This window comes from Talaromyces amestolkiae (assembly GCF_001896365.1).
Source record: "Talaromyces amestolkiae strain CIB chromosome Unknown scaffold6.1, whole genome shotgun sequence".
Taxonomy (NCBI): domain Eukaryota; kingdom Fungi; phylum Ascomycota; class Eurotiomycetes; order Eurotiales; family Trichocomaceae; genus Talaromyces; species Talaromyces amestolkiae.
The window spans coordinates 203370-224826 of record NW_024468042.1 but is presented as its reverse complement, the minus strand read 5'-3'; the positions used below and the strand labels follow the sequence as shown (position 1 = coordinate 224826).

The 21457-nt window shown below is 44.6% G+C and overlaps 7 protein-coding genes across 7 annotated transcripts; 4 read left to right on the top strand and 3 right to left on the bottom strand.

Annotated features, from left to right (window-relative positions):
* Window positions 1-344: 344 nt before the first annotated feature.
* Window positions 345-3051, top strand: BHQ10_003678 (uncharacterized protein; the record flags this gene model as incomplete). Its single annotated transcript, XM_040875960.1, has 3 exons — window positions 345-872; window positions 925-1915; window positions 1988-3051. The coding sequence occupies 3 exons, from the start codon at window positions 345-347 to the stop codon at window positions 3049-3051; spliced, it is 2583 nt and encodes an 860-aa protein (XP_040732182.1).
* Window positions 3052-4067: 1016 nt separating this feature from the next.
* BHQ10_003677 (uncharacterized protein) lies at window positions 4068-5078 on the top strand (the record flags this gene model as incomplete). Its single annotated transcript, XM_040875959.1, has 1 exon — window positions 4068-5078. The coding sequence occupies one exon, from the start codon at window positions 4068-4070 to the stop codon at window positions 5076-5078; it is 1011 nt and encodes a 336-aa protein (XP_040732181.1).
* A 589-nt stretch (window positions 5079-5667) lies between these two features.
* On the bottom strand, window positions 5668-6944 carry BHQ10_003676 (uncharacterized protein; the record flags this gene model as incomplete). Its single annotated transcript, XM_040875958.1, has 6 exons — window positions 5668-5963; window positions 6020-6214; window positions 6272-6385; window positions 6439-6579; window positions 6643-6721; window positions 6786-6944. The coding sequence occupies 6 exons, from the start codon at window positions 6942-6944 to the stop codon at window positions 5668-5670; spliced, it is 984 nt and encodes a 327-aa protein (XP_040732180.1).
* A 796-nt stretch (window positions 6945-7740) lies between these two features.
* Window positions 7741-8660, top strand: BHQ10_003675 (uncharacterized protein; the record flags this gene model as incomplete). Its single annotated transcript, XM_040875957.1, has 7 exons — window positions 7741-7782; window positions 7872-7899; window positions 7988-8022; window positions 8079-8234; window positions 8288-8390; window positions 8465-8484; window positions 8538-8660. The coding sequence occupies 7 exons, from the start codon at window positions 7741-7743 to the stop codon at window positions 8658-8660; spliced, it is 507 nt and encodes a 168-aa protein (XP_040732179.1).
* Window positions 8661-9740: 1080 nt separating this feature from the next.
* Window positions 9741-10721, bottom strand: BHQ10_003674 (uncharacterized protein; the record flags this gene model as incomplete). The annotated part of the gene is made up of 1 exon (XM_040875956.1): window positions 9741-10721. One exon carries the CDS (start codon window positions 10719-10721, stop codon window positions 9741-9743), a length of 981 nt encoding a protein of 326 aa, XP_040732178.1.
* A 403-nt stretch (window positions 10722-11124) lies between these two features.
* BHQ10_003673 (uncharacterized protein) lies at window positions 11125-15659 on the top strand (the record flags this gene model as incomplete). Its single annotated transcript, XM_040875955.1, has 2 exons — window positions 11125-11529; window positions 11595-15659. 2 exons carry the CDS (start codon window positions 11125-11127, stop codon window positions 15657-15659), a joined length of 4470 nt encoding a protein of 1489 aa, XP_040732177.1.
* A 2878-nt stretch (window positions 15660-18537) lies between these two features.
* BHQ10_003672 (uncharacterized protein) lies at window positions 18538-19657 on the bottom strand (the record flags this gene model as incomplete). The annotated part of the gene is made up of 2 exons (XM_040875954.1): window positions 18538-19432; window positions 19632-19657. The coding sequence occupies 2 exons, from the start codon at window positions 19655-19657 to the stop codon at window positions 18538-18540; spliced, it is 921 nt and encodes a 306-aa protein (XP_040732176.1).
* Between the last annotated feature and the right edge of the window lie 1800 nt (window positions 19658-21457).

Genomic DNA, 21457 nt, shown 5'->3' with positions numbered 1-21457 from the left:
GATAGTTTATTCAGTTCTAGGGAATCACCAACGCTTTTGAAATTCCCCTCTCCTTTTAGGGTTGCAACAATACCAAGCCAGTAATAGAATGAGGTTTCGGGTGGGTTCTCGACTAAATTGAAACGGATCTACCATCCCATATGCTGGTTTGGGTACGGGAGATATTCTTATTTCCCCGTTCTAAATCTAGTTAGTTGTAAGCAGGCTCAGCGACTGCCTTATCTCGAATACAAAATGCGATCAGTAGATACCAAAGTGATACTGTCCCTTCATCAGTGTAAAAACTTATTTTAAATTGGCTTCAGTCTCTTTTCGTTCTTTCTCGGGAGCAATCGTGACTGAAGATGACAGAAATTACCTTGGATCAGGGCTGGGAATTCAAACAGAGCAGTAATTTGAATGATTCTGCTCGTTCTTTCCTGCCCGTAACCCAATTTCCTACAGTGGCCCACATTGATCTTCTTGGACACAATCTCATTGATGATCCTTTCATTGATAGCAATGAAATCAAGTCTCTTTGGGTCAATGAAGCAGACTGGATTTATCGTACATCGGAAATACCAAAGGTTCAGTTATCGAATGAGAATGAGAAGGCTGTTCTTGTCTTTGAAGGACTTGATACAGTCGTTGACGTCTACTTGAATGGACACCATATTCTTTTCAGCAATAATATGCACATTTGTCACAGGGTTGATGTTACTCATTTGCTCAAGCACGCGGACGGAAAGAGTGTTCTTGAACTAAGATTTCGAAATGCTCCCGCATTCGCTAGGGAAGAGAAAGATCGCATTGGATACAAATGCAAGAACCCGAGTGACGTGCATTTTGGGGGGCCGGAGAGACTGTTTTTGAGGAAGGCTCAGTATCATTGGGTAAAAAGATCTTACCAGAATAAAAATACAACAGCAGCTAATGCTATCTTAGGGGTGGGATTGGGGCCCAAGTATCAACACTGCTGGTCCGTGGAAGCCAGTGTATTTGCAAATTTATCAGCAGAGAGTTAGCGAATTCATCGTCAGACAACAAGTCAGCGAGGATCTGACGACTGCGGATATAATCGTGATTGGTTCTGTTGAATTCTCGGAGAAGGAGCCGGAGGCTGCGGTCGAAGTCTTTAGCCCTACAGGCGAACTCCTACAACAAAATGCCGTGGAGTTGGTGAATGGCAACTTCAATACGACCATCGCTATCGACGAGCCACTGCTGTGGTTTCCTCACCTATATGGAGATCAACCTCTATACAAGGTCACCGTGAGTCTGGGTAACGGGCACAGCAAAAGTCAACACATCGGTCTTCGCCGACTGAAATTGGTCCAAAATCCATTGAAGAACTCAAAGGGTCGATCTTTTGTTTTTGAAATCAACAACATTCGCATATTTGCGGGTGGTTCGTGCTGGATTCCCGGGGACTGCATGCTACCAAGAATGGACCGTCATCGGTACTCAAAATGGCTCAACTTAGCAAAATCGGGAAACCAAACTATGATTCGTGTCTGGGGTGGGGGTATTGTTGAGTCCGACGATTTTTACGACTTGTGCGATCGCGAAGGGCTCTTGGTCTGGCAAGATTTCCTATTTGCATGTGGAAATTACCCGGCATCTCCAGATTTCTTGAGAAATGTAGAAGTCGAAGCAGAGACGCAATTGAAACGCGTTGGGCATCATGCAAGTCTTGTTCTTTGGGCCGGGAATAATGAAGACTATCTGCTGGCTGAAAGATTCGGCTGGGATCTTGATATGAGTGACGAGGAGGGTCCGTGGAACGAAACTAATTTCCCTGCCAGAGAGATCTATGAAAGACTGTTACCTAGGCTCGTGGAAAGCCTGGGGGGTGATGTACCCTATTGGCCAAGTAGTCCTTACGGCGGTTCGTTCTCAAATGATACGACCGTAGGAGACACGCATATCTGGGATGGTGAGCTCTTTCTGGTTTCATTTTGACAGTTGAGCCAACAGTGAACGCTAATGTCGGCTTCTTTTTGTCTAGTTTGGCATGGGAAAGTATCTCCGTACCAGGATTATCAGAATTATACCTCTCGCTTCATCAGTGAGTTTGGATTTGAGTCCTGCCCGTCGCTGCGAACTCTGTACAGAGCAATTACCGTTCCGTCGGAGAGACACGCTCAATCAAGACTTTTCGACAATCACGACAAAGGACCCGGACACACTCGTCGCTATCCAATGTACATGGGGGAGAATTTTCGCTTTCGTATGAATCCCTTACGCGATTTTGTTTATTGTACTCAGTTCCTTCAAGCTGAGGCTATGTCATATGCGTATAATTGCTGGCGTCGAGAATTTAGAGGTCTCGATCAAGAATATTGCGCGGGTGCCTTAGTATGGCAAATGAATGATATCTGGCCGGGCGCAAGCTGGGCCTTGGTGGACGTTGATTTAAATCCAAAACCTGCATTTTACGTCACAAAGCGAGCACTAGCAAAGGTGGTTTTAGGGATGTCACGCATCATCACCAAACAGCCACCTTATATTGTTACCGGATATTTACCGGAAAAGCACTCGGTGGACATTTGGGCTGTGAATGGTACTCTGGAAGGATTGGATGTTACGCTCAATATCCGTGCTTATGACATTGAGTCTGGAAAACGACAACCCCTGCCAACCGAGATTGAAAGCCAGCGTCTAGATCTTCCATCTAATCAAGCATTGGAGATCACCAATATTTCTATTCCGAATGCTGAAAATACCGTTATCGTTGGTTCTTTACATTCTGTTTTCACTGGGGAGCGTTTGGCCAGGTGGGTTTCCTGGCCTGAACCTCTCAAGTATATCCAGCTATCCCCAGAACTTATTGTGTCGGCTCATGTGGCAGATTCGGGCGACAAGATTCTTCTCAGTTCAAATGCACCTGTCAAGGGCGTCGTACTGGCAGTACCAATATCCGAAAGCGGCGAGGATGCAATTTTCGAAGATAATTTTGTGGATCTAGTACCAGAGGAGGTTGTGGAAGTTAAGGTTCAGGGGCTGGGTGGCAGAAAGGTTGAGACTCGGTTCTTGTATGACTGGGAAAAGCAAGAAGGTTTTGAGCTTTGATATAAGCAGTCCCAATTGTCACATTGTTGGTACAAATAACATATTAGCTTCATTTCGTCTCTAGCCCAGATATTACCTTTGTTTTTCCATACCACGATGGGATAGGGGGTTTGCTTGGACCCATTGCTGGATTAACATCTTGCTCTTGTTAAGTTCGTAGGATCTTTCAGCAGCTGAGCTTCAGTATAGGAAAAAATAACCTATTGAATAAGTAGGCAAAAAGTATCATACTTTTAGCTCTCAGAACTAGTACTGAAAAATAAGAACACCTTAGTACATATCAGAGGGTCCTTATTCAACTATAATACATGTATTAGTTATAGTCTTTTCTTTTTATGTCTTTTAGTAGCATCACTCAACCACACTAAATAAGCTATCGAAAGTCGGTAAGCGGGTATAAAATGGAGTCTTTTATAACTTGGATTCTTTCTTGTAGACATTTTACCTGGAGGGGTGCGTTTTCATAGGTGCGCGAGGTTTTCAATTCGATTTTTCTGGTCAGGCCTTGAAAGGTGAGTAGTATATAAAACAAAATACAGAGCATGGAGTATCGGTAACCAGATCATTAGATCATACAATTGTTGGGAAAACTTGTGTACCTTTGCTGACCCTGAACAAAGCTAATATTGTCCAAGTATACCAGTATGCTGGAACGACTCCTCATTCTTGTAGCCATATTACATCTTAAAAATACACTGTTTTGAACATCGCCGTGGCAATCAATAAATACACAATGTCGTCGTATGTGGGCCTGAAACGGATGACAACTAACTTGTGGGGTGGATAGGGTAATTTGTTCTCAATTCTATGTTATCAAAAGACCCACCCTTTTAGGAAAGCACAGATTTTAGAATCCGGCGTGTCCGGCAAGCACGGATTAATAATATCAATTGAGACTGAGAAAGATATATAAGAGTGCTACAGGTACCAGCTCATTTCGCGAAGTAGGAGGTATCTTTTGTTCTTTCTCCCTCGACCGCTTCAAGGACCGCTTTAAGGAACAAAACCAGTCCAGCATGCTCTTCTCCGCATTTATTATCGATTTAGCACTCTTGCTGCAATCGACACAATCGCTCGCCCGTCCCCTGGCAGAAACTACAACCTATGCCCTAACCGTTATCGAAGAAACCACCATCCCGCACATCTTTGAGAATGTTGCGGCTCGTTACGATGGGGACCTACTTGTCACTTCTATCAATTCGCCAGTCCTTTATCAAGTCTCTCCAGTCGTAGCAAAGGCTCCAGCTGTCGTGGCGGTCATCCCTGATGCTACTAGTCTACTTGGTATTGCAGAGCTGGAACAGGACGTTTTCTACGTAATCGCCTCGAATCTTACGACATTACCCGCCGCCCCTGGATCAAATGCAGTTTGGAAGGTAGACTTCAACGATCGTTCTTGTGCGCCTGGGACTGTTGACAAAACACATGCAACTGCATCACTCGTTGCGCAGGTATCCACCGCAGCAACACTCAATGGCATGTGCCGTCTGGCGAAAAATGATACTTCGACTTTGCTCATGGCGGACTCCACTTCAGGGGACGTCGTAAGGCTCGATGTCAATACCGGCAGCTACGAAGTGGTCATGGATGATATGACTATGGAGAATGGACCATCTGGTCTACAAATTGCAATTGATGGCCTTCACATGCATGATTCTTATCTTTATTTTACCGACCTAAACCAGGGCATCTTTGCAAGAATTCCAGTCTCTCTGACAGATGCTCACCCCACCGGTCCCGTCGAAATCATTGTCAACGGTACAGCTGGCGATGATTTCGTTATTTCGGAAGATGGAAAGAAAGCATGGGTCGCTATGAATGGGCAGAGTAAATTGGTGGAGATTGATATTCCACGCAGGGACGCGCGAGTTGTCGTTGAATCTACGTACTTGGCATCAGCTTCGGCAGTAGCATTTGGAAGAACTAGGTTGGATGATTGCAGCTTATATATTTCTTCCGGTGGCGAACTTGATCCAAATTCTAACAGTACTGGAACCGGTGGTCTTGTTGTTAGAGTGGACCTGTAATACATCTCACTTTGTGCCAAACAGTTAGCTAGAACTATTCAGTCTGGACGTTCTCTCGACGGAGGGCTTACAAAAAATGTACAATACTATTGCAGAATGAATTTTCCGAAGTTTTTTATTCGCGTCACAGTATCGGCTCTATCAAGGAAAAGAATCTCACATTAATGTACAGTGACAACACAAGCATAATTTGTTGACCGTCAACGACGATGCAAGCCACAGAAAGATGTTATCGATGCCATATTCCTGGGACAATCCTGAGCAGGAGCATTCAATGTACCAATTTACAAGGAGGCCCAAATAAGCCTCAAAAGTGACATGCACCGTATACTAGCAGGGAGTTGAAACATTGAGGCTAGACAGCCCCAAGATTTAGGGGCTAAGATATGGAAATGCTTTGATCTATCATTACCTCTCTAATAAATCTCGCAAGAAATACGATATAGGTATCGATTGTCAACAAGAGATGAGCATGGAAGAAATAGATTGAGTAACTAGAAGAATATCGGAGTGATCCGCCGCTCACCTCGTCGTGCGATCAGAAACATCGTCGCTTCTGCCTGATCAAGACGAGAATTATCATATCATTTCAATGTCCGACTGTTGCCTGCTGTTCGGGAGAATATCTGTTCCCATGAGGCTTGGCAGCATCAATAATCTGTCGCATTTCCTGCTTCTCTTCTTCTGTCAGATCAATATACCTTGATGCCCAATTCTCCTCTAGTCGCTTTGCTTTGGTAGTACCCGGAATAGCAATTAGCCCCTGAGCAGCAACCCAGGCGAGTGCGATCTGAGTAGTACTGCAGCCTTTTCGAGTAGCGAGCTTTTTTATCTCTTTCACAATAGCCAAATTTTTGTAGAAGTTATCACCTTGGAATTTTGGAACTAATGACCAGTGCATATTAGCAGCCGTGTAAGATCTTGATAGGGAAAGCACTTACGTCGACGGCGGAAGTCATCAGCCGGAAAATCGTTGGGAGATTTATAGGGAAATTCATCGACAAGCCACCCGTGACCCAAGGGACTAAAGGCGACGTAGGCTACTCCTAACTCTTTAGCTGTGTCAATCAAGCCATCGGTTTCGTGCAATGTCTCAAAAGCCGAGTACTCCGCCTGTACAGCATCGATCTTGGCAACTGTGATTGAAATTAGACAAGCTCGCAACTCAGATAAGACGGCAACAAGAAACTAACTTGAATTGGCTTTACGTAAGGTGTTGGCAGAGCATTCCGAAAGACCAATGTACTTGGTTTTACCCGTCTTTCGGAGCTCATCGAGAGTCGGTATGGATTCTTCCAAAGGAGTACCTATACATAAGATATTAGTAACTTTACATGGCCACTGTATTGAACTAACTCACTAGGATCTATTCGATGGAGGTAATATAGATCGGGAGTAAAGCCGAGCCTATCAATGGTGCCTGCAATGTACTCCTTGATGTGAGAGGCAGAATTGGTGACGCCACCACTACCAAATACGTCAAAGCCGCATTTTGAGGCAACTACCAGGCAGCAAAAATCAGTAAAAATAGGCCTTTTGAAAACCAAAACACCCCAAAACTCACTGAATACTTTATCGCGAGCATTGTGTTTGCGAATGAAGTCTCCCAAAAGCTTCTCGTTAACACCGGCTCGATATGCGGACTTTCCCCCCACAAGTCAGCCTTCCTGTCGTGAAAATGTATGGACAGAAATTGGCTTCACTTACTGCAGTATCCCAGAAGGTACATCCAAGCTCTATGGCCTTCAGTAAAACCGGTTCAGCTTCCTCCAAGCTAAGATTACTTCCTAGGCCAGAGCTTAGACCCATAGCACCGAAGCCGGGTGTTGCAACATGGGTATCGCCGAAAGGGAGTGTGTTCACCATCCTGATGATTTAGAAAAGATTTCAACTATAAAATATAAAGTACTCAACAGGCGTGATTCAATCCGCAACAGTCTCATGGATTATATATGGACGAAGTTGACCCATACCCTCGCGGAGGCTTTCGTTTAGATCCGTTAACTCCGATCATACAAGCTCACAGTATGAGCGACATTATTTCGATGAAGCGATCTCGCCACTGGTGCATTGTTAAGAAGAACCATAAAATTTTACTGTCCAATAGACATTAATTCGTGACAATTCAACAATATGTGGAAAAATGTATTTCTAGCGAAATACGAATTTTGTCGTTTCAAGGTCGATATAGGCAACGGTACCAATCAGCATCGAGAGGCGAGTATCCATAATGATATCAGTACGTAGACCCACCGATTTACAGTCAGTCGCGTGCATTAGCGTAGTCTTTTGGTGGAGATTATTTCTGATCTAGCTATTCCCCACTGAATTAACTGTGTACTATGTAGTCCGTCACGGATTACTCTGATCGAGCTTTGAAAAATACATAGTACAACCTAGATTACCGGTCATGGAGTACACCCAAATTGTATTTTTATCCCACGGTTAACGTGGCTGTGATCAGGATTCGTCAAATTGTGAGCGAAACGTCAACTCCCACTCTCATAAGTCTCGTCAGCTTCCTCCTCCGTCACACCCAACTCTCTCCAACAAGAACCGAACAGGATCACGCCAGTTTCATTGAACGCTTACCACCTTAGCAACGAGAATTAGCACAGGTGAAGCTGAGATTCAGTTTTTTGATATCCGCTTCTTGATCATTATGGCCGGTTTCCCAGCGCTCAAACCAGCGTTTACCGTGCGGGTAAGTCGACCTTCCACGGTGCAATGTCTTTTCATCAGTTGATGCTCGACGTGTCTGTCGTGGAATACGTTGCTGACATACTCATCCAGATCTCGGCTGATGCGCCATTATCTGTTGGTATGCTCCCAGATTCCAATCCGTGCCATGGGAGACTGCGAATACGGAGAGGACATACAGCGTTTTAATGCATATGCCATACATATAGGAAGTCACCACCGCAAGACACCTCTCCTCGTTGTCGTAAGTCCTGAATAGATCCTGGCTCAAGAGTAACACATGTCCATTAACGACCACAGCCAATAGCGGGAGGAACCGTCGTCTCAGAGCCCGGCTTTACACCGTCTTTGAATGCTAAATTCGAAGGCACCGGAAATGACTATGTTCGTAGCGACCCCGATGGAAAACGAACGCGGTTGAATGCCCACAGCGTGATAAAAACAAATGATGAAGCGGTGAGGAGTCTCCGAAAAAGAGTACTCGGGTATCTCAGCTGACACTGATTTAGTTGATTTATCTGCACTTCCAAGGAACTGTGAACTTGACTGAGAGTACTATGAAAGCCATGTCGGGTCACGCTGGTGACGTAGAAACGCCGTTTGGGGATAGCTGTACGTGTCGCTCCTCAAGGTCTACATAAGATGAGTTTACACGAGTACTAATGCACAGAGTCACGGCTTGCTAGTCACGTCATTTAACTTTGAGGTATGTTTGTGCCGCAAATATTGTGATTATTCACCAAGCTTATCATCGCATAGACTGGAGATGAGAGATACAAGGACCTCGAAAACGGAGTATTTGTCGGCCAGGGCCATTTCATTATTAAGGTAGGAGAGAAGACCATGGTTGAATACAAAGTCAGTCAGGTTATCGTGGGATAGTATTTACCTTCATGCCTCATGTATCTATAAGCCTTCTAGGCTCTGACTAGACATACGGGCCAAGAATAATCTAACCTGGAGCCTGAATCATCTTTCTTCGGAGTATTGAATATATGCCCCTTCTAGCCAGAGTTTCCAATGCTTTTATGAATATGGTAAGAGTTCAATTCAGCATTTATCTAGCATAATAGAAAATTTGTATAGGCTATTCTTAGCTGGTGGTTATTTGACTGACTCGTATGAAATCATTTTGAACTTGGCTTTGTTTGTACTTCAATCTGTTTTGAGTTGACCTGGTGAGTCCAGTTCCCTTAAATGTCACTACTATTGGGTTATTCTCCGAGGGGTGGCTCAGTAACTTTCAGTTTTATCAAGTCGTCGATGAAGCTGGCCTTGGCCATTGTCGCCGTGTGGGCTAATATAACGTACGTATTCGACAAACCCTGTCGTTAGGTTAAGCAGATTATATGCAGAGCTCTTGTCCACAAGGAGCAAGAACTCGGATAAGGAACTCATTCAGCAACTATGTCTCGATCAGTCTCTGCTAATTCTAGTAGTCCTCGCGCCGCTGTAATACAAAATGTAGAGTCCTAATGCCAATATCTCCATAGAAATACTCTAAATGCTGACACTTACTCCTCGAAGTTCCTGGCAATTATCTTTCCCTCATAGCACGGAAGCAGAGGGGAAATGCCCAAGACACGGGGGGTTGTTGCATACACTGTATAGAATTTTGGGCACCGCTAGGCACGGAAAAGACCAGCCCATCCATCTTAAGACTATAGGTAGAATTTAGCACATATCGGTTCATCTGCAAAGGGTCCTGAGGAGGATCTGGATGTCGAGGATCATGAGCAATAATGGAGATTCAGTTGTTCCTTTCCCTGTAGGTTATGATGGATTCTTGATGGAGCGTTCTCAACATTCTTACTCTCTCTTTCTAGTTTGTCTTTCTAGGGAACTGTTCTCGGGGTGAGGTTTCATATTCCATACGCATATATATCCGTTCCGGGGTCTTATGATCTATACGCCATCAATATGTGATAGCGAAGCGTTTAGTTAAGATTTGTCCTAATTTATTCATACTAGGGTTACATAACCCGTTTTACATGGCTGAAGGTTTGTGTAGCTCTCTAAACTGGAGCCGGCCAAGTCCTCCTCAGAAATGATACAGCGATCGAGATTTGCATACGTCAACTGTTCCGCATTTGTTACCCCTTTCATCAAGATCCCTGGATGGATCGTAACGGACAAGGTCTTATTTTTATTTCTGAGGCCGAAACTCACGTTTCTCTTCAGTCCGAATCCCAATTTGGCCGCTAGCTCCAAGTCGACATGGAATGGCTTTGAACCCGGGTTCAGTACCACCATGATAAACTTCATATATCTCGGGATCCCCTTCTTCAGAGTACGATTTTCTTCTATATCCCACTCAACGATTGTGTGCTTCCAGCCGCTTGCTATCTTGCTAGTACCAGTCACGTGTACGTAGTGACTGTCTATATATGATTCCGATTTTGAGCTTCCAGTTTGTAGGCTGGCCGCGTCAGCTGCGTATGGGGCATTTAAGTTGAGAGACCATGAAGCTTCCTTCGAGACAGCCACCTCTGTCTTAGGGCCGTCATATTCTTTCGGGCAGAACATGACAAGCTCAGGTGCCTGTACCGGATCTAACCCTCGCAATTCCAGCGTAATTGTTGCTTCTTTGAACCGAGCAACCTTTGCCCAGCTCTTCCGAGACCCCTTGTAGAAGTCAACGACAAAAGTCATCAGACAAGCAGGAGCGCCGCGGAACTTAGCGAACGTAATTGGGCGCGCGAAGGCTGCAATAACGCGAGTGTGAGAGATCATCTGTCCGTACGCCTCTCCAGTTTCTGGGCATGGTGTCGATGGATCAGCAGTAGCATCGTCGTCGTCCGCTAGCTCTGCAAGTGCATCTTCGTTGATTTCAAGATCGCAGTCCAGTACAGTGTCCGTAATGAAGTCGATTTTTTCAAATTCAGCGTCTGAAGTCTCGGTTGATGATTCATAGGAGTTGATTGAGAAGTTTGCGCCGTCCATTGTTGATAAACTGTAGTTCAACAGAAACAGAAAGGGATGCATGCAGTGAAAAGGTTCGGTTCAGCTGGACAGACACCCATACCTTTATGTTCCACAGCGAGATAGAAAAAGCAATGCAGTTTTCAGCTGGACAATGTGGCTGGGTTTTGGCTCGCTTCCAATTGGCGCTTATTCGTGCCACGTTACCGGCTTKTGCATGTGTCACACACTTGGAGACCGCTATCAGCTCTCTGCCCTAGCCCACACGGCTGCAGACTTGGAAGGAGGTGAAAAGAAATCCACGCTGAATCTCCATGTATTTCCACATATACTCTCTATTCTATGTAATACCCTCTAAATAGCACTTTGAACAACACACCCAGTCCAACAAACATCCCCTTTACGAAATACTAAAAGCTTCAGCATGCCATACATTGGGAGCCTCGCGTCGCTCTACGGATCACTTCCTGATTCGTCGGTGATTCCTATTCTGGAAAATGCTATTCTCCTAACGCGAATGGGGCTTTATGCGCGTGCAGAAGGTATCTTTGAGCAAAAGTTGCGTGATTATCACAATTTGTCTGTTGTAGCAATCCATTATGCAGAGATATTCCTTCCACAGTTTCGATTTAGGAACGCATGCGAGATCCTAGAATCAGCGATACAAGCTCATAGAGATTATGAGGCGCCGGAGACGAGACTCATGAGAATATTTGCAGCTACGTGCAAGATCAAGACTAAAGCGGTTTGGAAACCTGCTATCGATGAAATCAATACCCTTGGTGACTGGCTTCGCCCCGTTGCTTTGGAAGACTATACGGACATTCAAGTATGAATTCCCTCTCTTGGTAACTTTACCTTCACGATGTCACTGTAATTAAAATCTTATGACAGGTCGAATGTATTAGGAAATATGCTTTGGCTTGCAGTTTCGTCTCCGTTAACACGAATAAAGTCACCCCTGAAATGAAAAGTTTGCCAACATTGTCCACCGTATCCTCCACATCAACATCAGAAAATACAGTTCCCTGGGAGGGTCTGACCGAGCTCCGAACGTGCCTTACAATGCAGAATCGCATCAATGAGGCCATTAAACTCAGTACAGTGGAACGTATACCCCTCTCTTTGCAAGGACGTTACCAGTTGGCAACTGATCTCATCAACCTAATATCTGCCAAGCTCGTCGCCGTGGAGGGACAAGATGATGGCATTCTCTGGCGCGTGCTTCTTTTAGAGCTTAAACTCGAAATGGTGACACTCTGTATGTCTGTTGAGAATGATGCTCTAGCCGAATCTTGGTCCCAGACACTGATTTCTGAGTGGGAAACCCTATCGTCGCTTCTTCAGGAACATGGCCAGCAAAAATACTTGTGGGCAGAGACTGCATGGAGTTATACCATCGAGTTCTACCGTCTCAAATTGAAAACCATTACTGCCGGTGGATCTCAAGAATTGTTCAGCCAAGCGCTAAAACTCGCGAAACGAATGGCAATCTCCATACATGTGTCGACCCCTTCGTGCTTTGATTTGGCCATGTCCATTGCAGATAAAGTCTATGCCAGTCAGCCATTCGTACTCAAAATACAGAAATCGCATATATATCATCGCAGTCAACAATTCTTGGAAGCGAGCAATCGGATAGATGACGCTGCTAATAATTTGTCGGACTTTCTATATTCATCTGTTCGCAATCTGAACACTATGACACAGTCTTTCAGACTTTTGGAATCCTTTTTAGAAAGATATCCAACCTTACATGAGGACTATGAAGATGGCCTTCCAAGAATAAGATATTCATTACTCCGTTTCAAATACCAAGTCTATGATAAAATCAAGAGACCGGACTCGCAGGACGATTTGAACGAAGTTATGGAGAAGTTAGAGACACTTAAGTTAGGATTTTCTTCTCAACCAGGAGATTTTCAGCGAGAGCCTCAAGTTAGGCCGAGCGACATGGATTTCATTGACCAAAGCCTCATAAACGAGGAACGTAATGCCAACGACGTTCTGGCTCTTCAGGATTGGTTCATGTGGTCAGAGAGGGAGTCTGCTGGAAGAGTTATCAAGGACATCGTCTCCAGAGGAGATTTTGACTCACAACAGTTATCACTGCTCTTTGGCACTCAGGAAGTTGAAAATAAATCAGACGAGGAACTGCTCACCGATTTGGTTGGTAGCATCGAGAAACCAGTACCAGGATCTGAATGGAGAAGACGGTCTCCAGTACTGCGACGGTATTTACTAGAAGACTGTGGACATAATGTCACATTTATCTGCCTGTGGATCGCGTTACATAACCAGAGATATGAAGCTTGGAACGCACATTTCCAAGCATACATCCAGGCTCATGTCAGATCGTTCAAAGAAGCATCCAACCGATCTTTGAGTGAACTTGACGAGGAAGAAAAGTCTTTCCAAGATATCTGGGAGTTCAAGAATGCACTAGAAGATAGACTCGGTCTTCAGGAAGCACAAGACACCCTGGCTTATGAGCATTATAGTCGACAAACCCAAATACTGAGATCTATGCTTCCACAGATTCTGTTAGTCATGTTCTTGAGCTCTACCAGATGTCGGGAGCTTAATGAACGCATTGGTTTCCTGGACCTTGCAGAAGATGTTTCGCGGACGCAAGAGGCTCATTGGCGTGCCATGGAAGACGTTTCACTTTGGGCCACCGAAATTCACATGATGACCACAATTTCAGGGATAAGGATTGAACTTGGAAACCTGCACGGACAGGACTTGTTTCAGGTCGTGGATAGATCTGTTAGCATGCTAGAAGAGACCGAGTCTATCTTCGGTATTGCCATATCTAATATTGGGACTGGACACGCACTTTTTACACATGAACTGAAATCGACAATCGGGCAAAAGAGTCTTGTGTGGAACATTGGCTCTACAGCAATTCGCATCTTGCATTGTGCTATAACTGCCATAAATTTAAATGCCAAAAACCGGACAGAAGGCATGGCAGGATTTGAAAAAGAGCAGCGTGAGCATTATGTTCGTAGGCTTTGGCATTGGGTTCAACGAACAAAGGCACGGACTCTTGCTCAACACATGAGACTTGATTCAGTTCCACCGGAGAGCATGCTGCACGATATGCAGAATGAGTTACTTCATGGGAATCATCGTGAGCAAGTAAAACTGACGAACGCAATCCAAGATACGAAACCGGAAGCTCGATCCGATATGGTGGAGAAATTAGAGCATTTGCGATGTGATTCGGAAGCACTTGCAGGATTTCAACACCTTGGCTACATACGTGAATACCTCAAAACCATCGAGAGTCCTTTAGGAGGAAGTGGAAGTACTGCACATGAAGCATTTGCCGAACTAAACCTTGATGACCCTGTGCGGAAGCAAAAACCATGGGTAGCGATCCAGGCCAAGTTACAGAGAATGCTTCACGAAATAGACAACTCGGAAGACAGACTCACGCCTGAGGAGGATGGAAAGGCAGATTTGAAGACGCTACTGAAGTCGATGCGAGCGAGATCCATTAGCAAAAAAGGCATCCTCAGGATTCTAGAAATCTGCATGGCAATCAATAACGAAGAGAGGCTGCTTCAAGACCTGGACGTAGCTTCAGATTCAAGTATTTTCGACCTGAATTTTCAACTTCGACACTTGAAAGAAGAGATGAGGCAAGATACGCTGCTCAAGAAGTATCTGGATATTCGAGAAGGCAACCCTCTTTCCGAGGATGACTTGCAAACGCTATGTGGGAGTCGTAATAGCAAGGTGGTTTTTATAGATTGGTTCCGTGTCACTCATTTACTTGAAAGAGATATGCGAGTACACATGCTGACAGTACGAAATGGGGTCTACCGTTTGGTAGACCTTCAAATCGACTCGAGGATTGTGGGGGATGCTGTGCAGGGATTTCTTACAGGCATGAAACCTAACACAAATCAAGGTCGCAGAGAAAACCTCGACTTATGTCAGTCACTGATACTTCCACTTTTTCAACAGAAAATCGTGGAGCAGGGCGACACACTTGTTATCTGTCAGACTGAAGGCCTGTACCACTTTCCGTTCCACGCAGTTAATTACCATGACAATACCGACAAGAGCTATGATGGGACTCCGATCATAGCACATCATCCCGTTGTCTATTGTCCATCCCTCTCCGTGCTCCACAACTCATTCCGAACCCGAATAAACGCATCTAACACCGCGTCGCGAATTGCACTGTCTATAGGTGGAGTAGAAGATCAGGAACATCACCATGGAAGTGGGTCCGTCACCGAGATTGGAACCAAATCATTGCAATGTCCAGACACCGTATTCGCCGGCCCAGAAGCTACTCTCGTCAACTTCCGCTTGCATGTAGGCCAAGCAGAGATCGTGCACGTCCACCTGCACTCCACCTTCAAACGTCGTCTGAACAACGAGTTCACTATCAAGCCCCTGAACCAAGCATTGAAATTCAACGATAGAAATGAAGATGGCTCTGCCGCTCTCCTGACTGCTCGAGAAATCTTCGATATCAACACTATGAGAGGAGCACATATTAGCTTGGTCGCATGTGCAAGCGGACGCTTTGATGCTGGGACCAACAGGGAAGGCTATGCCGTTACAACAGACGAGGTAACAGGACTCGTGCCGGCGTGGATGGTGGCTGGTGCTGGTTCAGTCGTCAGTGCGACTTGGGCAATCAAGGACGAGTATGCGGCGGAGTTCGGGAAGAGATTCTTTTCAGGATTGAGGAAGTTAGCTGAGGAGCAGCACCAGCAGAGGCTTGGAACTACGGGTAATGGCTCTACCGGTGATGAGGATGCACACATTGACACTTCTGGCGCTCTGGATAATTGGATTGATTTAGCTGGGTTGCAGCAAAGTGTTGTGATGGCTCTTCGTGAGAAATATGGTGCAGAGGGGCTCTATTCGTGGGCTGGGTTTGTGCTTAGTGGATATTGGAAGATGAGGCCATGGCCTGTGACTAGGACTTAAGTTTCAATATGTATTTAGTTTCGTGATGCCGCTCCACACCTATGTTTCAACGACGGGAGTCTTCTATCTAAGAAAAAGTAATGAACTATCATCAGCCTCATTAGCCTCTTAAGCAACTTTACCTGATTCAAAGACCGCAAGTGATACATAGCGTCACAAGCAGTCATACAGTCCGTTTACAATATCGCCCCATTAAGGGTATCTCCTTTTTAGTAAAGCGGTATTTCACCTCTGACATCTCTACACAATATGTTGGAACTATGATCTCACACTCTTACATCAAGGGAATGTTGTTATCAGGTACTCTACCTATTCGGGACCGAACCTTTGGGTATATATGCCCTACGTTCACCCATCAATTGGTCCTAGGAATCAGCTATCAATATATCGAATATATGGAGATATTGATGACAGCTCATCTGACCGGCTATTACGGATTGGCTGAGCATCAGGAAATGGCCAAGGCTAATGCATGTATATTTATGATGTGGCAAGTGATTGGAGTCGTCCTTTGAACAATGAGGGGTTACGTCCTGATTGAAATGCTTGTGTAACCTTCCGATTCCGAAGTGCTCCTATCTGGGAGCTTACCAGACTAATCGTGAGCAACCAACTGCTCCCATCTTTGGTCTACACTACTTGTTTCTCGATTGTGTTCTTTCTTTTTGAAAATGTACAAACCTAGCCCTTCCTTGTGGATAACGGCTAGTCTGTTCCACCATATCCCGCGTGAAAACAACAATGACCGAAAGAGAGACCCTTCAAATTAATGGTGCTGAAAACATTTCCTTGTTGTTTCTTTTGCATTCTGTGCCAGTACGGCCGAAAAGAAATCCTTCCAGCTGTCTATCTATTTCTCAGAGCTATACATATGCATTGCCCCTGGATAAGGAACGCGGCTTGGTTGGTACGCTAGCTTTCATTTCGAGCATACGAGATGACACTGATCATATACCTGCGGTTTGTATTGTGGAGGAACTTGATTCAAACTGTATGATTCTTCTCGCTGTCAACAGAGTTGGGTTCAACGATGGCACCGATATTCTCCGTGATTTGAAACAAGGTTTCGATAAGATATTTAGTATCCTTGCAGGAAGACTTGATGGTAAGTTAAGAAACACATTCTCATGTGAATAATGTCTCCCTGCTAACAGGAAAAGGCGAACGTGATGCTTCCAGCACAGAAAATGAGGTTTTTACCACGATAGTGTCTATGTGCACATCTCGCATCTTGAGCCGACTAGGTTTAATACCAGGAAGGAAGCGATCTAAGAAGTCTGTTAAAGACAACCTTTCTGAAGCTATCAACTGCACCAGACATCTTGTTAATGGCAAAAATACGCGCACAAAAACGGTTGTCATGTCATTTATAACGGCAGCGAAGGAATTGATGAAGCTTATAAATTCCTGGTGCAGCCACCAGACTACGGCACGACTAGAAAGCCTTCTTGAAGGTATACATCGATTATACCAGCAGCAGACCTTCCACGAGACACTCCGTCTGATCACAAATAAGGATATGGACCCATCAGCAAGAAGAAGTCTGATGAACATGATTAGTAAATGTGCAAGATATCGAGAGGCGACCAGATTTCTGGTTCGCACTGCTAAAAAATTCCCTATTGTCAGACGAGCGAGAGTTGAGACTGTCATCCTTCCGCAAGACGCATTTCAACGTTTCTCATTCGACAAGCACGAACCTCAACTTCTATCCACCATTTTGCGGATAGCACCGAATATGAAAGCGAACAACCTCAGTCAAATTTGGCATTCATTGCAAATAACACAAACAGAGGCAGCTCGTCGATTTTCACAACAAACAAAGGACACATTACAGCAAGCGAAGATTCACGCGGAGGTCCAGCTTATTTTCCATTGTGAACTTCAGCGCCTGCTGAAGTTTCCTCGAGTGATTGCTTCCAGCAAGGATGCCTGTTATCTGTGTAATGCGTTTCTTTCGATGCATGGTATAGCGCACGCGCCCCGAAGTCATGGCAGAATATATCCTGGCTGGAGGCTCCCGTCCATTCCGCATCTGAGCAATCTAGAAAGACGGTTAAATTGCTACCTTGATGCTGTAATCAAGGATAGTTTGAGTACCATGTTGTCAAGGCAAAAGCGAATCATATTTCCGTTTCCACAAGAAAGCACGCTGTTGACGCTGCCCATATCGGATTCAACGCTAGAAAGCGTTGTACCTGGCTTGAGTCCATTATCCATGCGTTCGGAAGATAGTCATTCATCATCTGCTAGGAGTCAAATGCATGAAAACCAAGGTCATGGGCTGGATATCGATAGTGCGGTTTCTATCGAGGATATTCCTGTAACCGAAGTTATTACGGGATCAGATAATTCAAGTGTGAACGTATCGTCTGATTCGGATGACTTACCTGTTGATCTGCTCTGTCCAGGTACCTCGTTGACGAAGCAGATGAAGAGCGTTTCCCCTTTATATACTGCGGGATCACTAGAAGTGCAGATCGAATGCGATGGGCGATCACGATCAGTGGATGCTCCCGCAAATGGCCTACTTTACACTATTGAATGGCTGACAGCCGAGGTGGCCAAAAAATCTGAAGGAAAGTGTCATTCAAGATGTGTTATAGACGTGGAATCTCTTAATACCGAAGCTTCTCATACTATGTGCAACAAGAATAGTTTGTACATGGCCACTCGTGACTCTGTTATAAGGCTCGAATTTCACTCCAAGGCAAGATGCGTAGAGTAGTAATCCACAGAATGTCAGATATATTTCACCCTATGAATTTCATTCTATACTGCTGCACGTCATTTCTGATCGTATTATAGGGTCAATGTAACTGATAAAAGAATTGATCGTAGGTCAATAGGAGCCTAAGTAGCATGCAATTAGGTCAGTCTAAGTGACTAATTTCATGACAAGGTCTGAGCCAATCTCCGCATCAGAGTCCAGAAGCTCTGTGAGCTTTTCATCGTCGGCTAGCGTTCGTATTTCACAGGCGACATAATGGATGACTAGATCGCGAAGTGCGGATCGTCCGTCAACTTCAAGTCGTCCCGTGTGCGCGTATGTGAGGTCGAGAAGGTCAAAAATCAACGATCGATTCTTCCGATTCAGGGAGAAACTACTAAGATCTCTGTGAAGAGATCTTAAGCACTGCTGACGTAACGGCTCAATGAGGTACTTGGTTGCAAAAACCCATAACTTAGCGTGAAAGAGGATATTGGGATTTGGTGAGAACGATGCTGGTCCGCTGTCAAATTTACGGAGTCGAAACCTTTTCCAGAGTTCTTCATATGGATAAATGATTGTGATTTCGCCTGGAGGTTCTTCAGGCTGTTCTCCCTCGATTCCATCATAATAAAAAGCCGATTTCTTCTTTCGGGGTCTCTTTAATTTTTTTGCGTTGCTCAAACCCCAGCCGTCCAGGTGGTCAGAAGTGCGATCTAGCTCTGCATCTTCAACAGCCGGCTCTTCACTTTGTTTCACTGGTACGCCATTTGACTCCTTAGCAGACTTGAACCAGCCAGAATCTGACGTAATTTCTTGGTCTTGGCCGAAGCTGAGCTCTGGAGTCACATATGCACCGGTATACGCGTATTCACAGAATCCTATGAATGTCTCCTCTTCAACGTCGTCCAGAGTTACACAACCAGTAATAGACTCTGTCAAATGACCATTATCGATAAGAGCACGGAGAGGATCTGAGATCGCTTGCACAATACCGGCATGAATTGACAAACGAGTTTTCTCGTTGCCAACCAAGAAAATAAATTGTGATGATCGAATAATCCTTGATTTGTAGGGTCAGCAACAAGCTCATTACAATGTCTTCGGAAAAAGTCACTTTTTGTAATCAGCCATATTCAGACTCCCATTCCCTGATTTCGTTTTACATATCGTGAGGGGTCCGAGCTCTCTCGATGATACAGAGTCGAGGAATAGCGGCTGGCACTGGCTATATAGCAGATAAAGAGTTCAAGGGCGAAAACCTCCAGGTTGTTTTAGATAACTTCATGAGGGTGTAAGCTGTATGAATGAGTTGGCAAACCATTCTTAGGCCACTCACTGGTGTGTATTTTACGCCACTCATGCAGCAAACCGATGACCATAAAACCAAGTGACCTTTCTGTACGTACTGCAAGAATGCCGAGAATTTGACGTGTCTAAAATCAATTCTATCGAATGGTATTGACTAACACCCTCAGGCCTTGGCGATTCTTTGACCACATTTTGATACAAGTTGTTCGCACAAGACACAAATGCCCGAGAAGACGCCCTTATAATTGATGTCCACTACACAGTATAGCCACTCATCCAGAACCATATTTTCGTATGTTCGATAACGTCGTACATGATCTTTGACTCTAGCTCCTCTGTGCAGTAGCTTTTCCATGGTTTCAAGATGTCCTTTGAGACTGCCTGATTGAAGGGTGTCAACAAATAACTCACCTGATATGTTATGATGGGACGTTTTAAGATGAACCTCGACAAGGCTGAAGCGCGAAGGAAATGACAAGGCTGACGTGGAGGTTCTGGGCGGGAACAATCATGCTTTTGTAGAAAGTAAGCAGCATAACTAGCTTCATATCTACCTTTCATTGCTTTAGGTTTGCGCGCTTCTACTTTTGTGAAGGTTCTGCTTGACGAACGGTTACTTGCGTCGAGTCAATTTTTCTCCTTTCCACTAAAACTACATCGTTCTCAAAACTTTCTACTACACTCGTCAACTTGTCAATGATCAGGTATGATGCGTGGCCAAAGAATATACTTGAGCCTGTCTCGTACTCATTAAAAGCGTGTTTTAGATATGAAGTCGAATTTAGCTACTGCGCTTAGTGGAGACAAGTGATGGGAAGATTCACAAATCCATATCCATGAAATTATATGAATCATCTACCTCTGATTTCCACCTTATTCGACTCTCTCCGTGTCTAGCCGAAATGGCGGACGATTAAAAAAAAAAGATCACGGTGAGGCATGACTTTAAACCGGATACAGCCCTGCCTAGGATCAATAACTTTACCATCGTGGGTTTCCCACAGCAAAAGGCTGTCAATACATAATAGATAGATAGCCATAAAATATGATATTCACTATTCATTGTGACATGATAGTATTCATATGTGTTTTCTGCGAAACGTTAGCTTAGTTTTGCACCTCTTGAGCTTATTTCCTAAATCAGGTTCAAAGGTCCTTGCTTTCTGCGTCTCTTAACTGCTATTTGAGGGTCTCGTACAAGTCTACCAGGGATCGCTGGTATTCTTCGACCGAAAAATGCGCATATACGATGTGGGCTTCGTATGCATCTATCTTAGGTTCTCAGCAACTACACCAGCCACATATATTCTCCAAGTGTTTGAGACATCTCTCTTTGCAGTCGGGTCGTTTACGTCGGTCGTTTTTGATGCGTTTATTCGACAAGTATAGTGCGACCACTGGCCGCTGCAATAAATCTCAAACAGGTTCATGAGTGAGGTACACTGGATCCATCAACATTGCAACACTGCAAGCGCTACATTGTGTTTCTGGATGGGGTATCAATTACATCTTGGTTGCATGAACCGGATTCTCCCTCAGAAAGCTCCAGAGGTCTATCACTCAGTTTGGGAAATAGAAAGACCATCTATCGTAATAAAGGATTTTTAAGCTATCTAGAACATATACTTTGTCAGTATATGATCATTATAGGGAATGAAAAGCCCTCTTTACTATACTTAAAAGACTAACTACGTCAGGTTAGGGCATAGTGCTGATTACATAATATCGGTATCTCGGCAGATGGTTTTTCCCTGCATCATTTTTCCGAAAAAGTTAT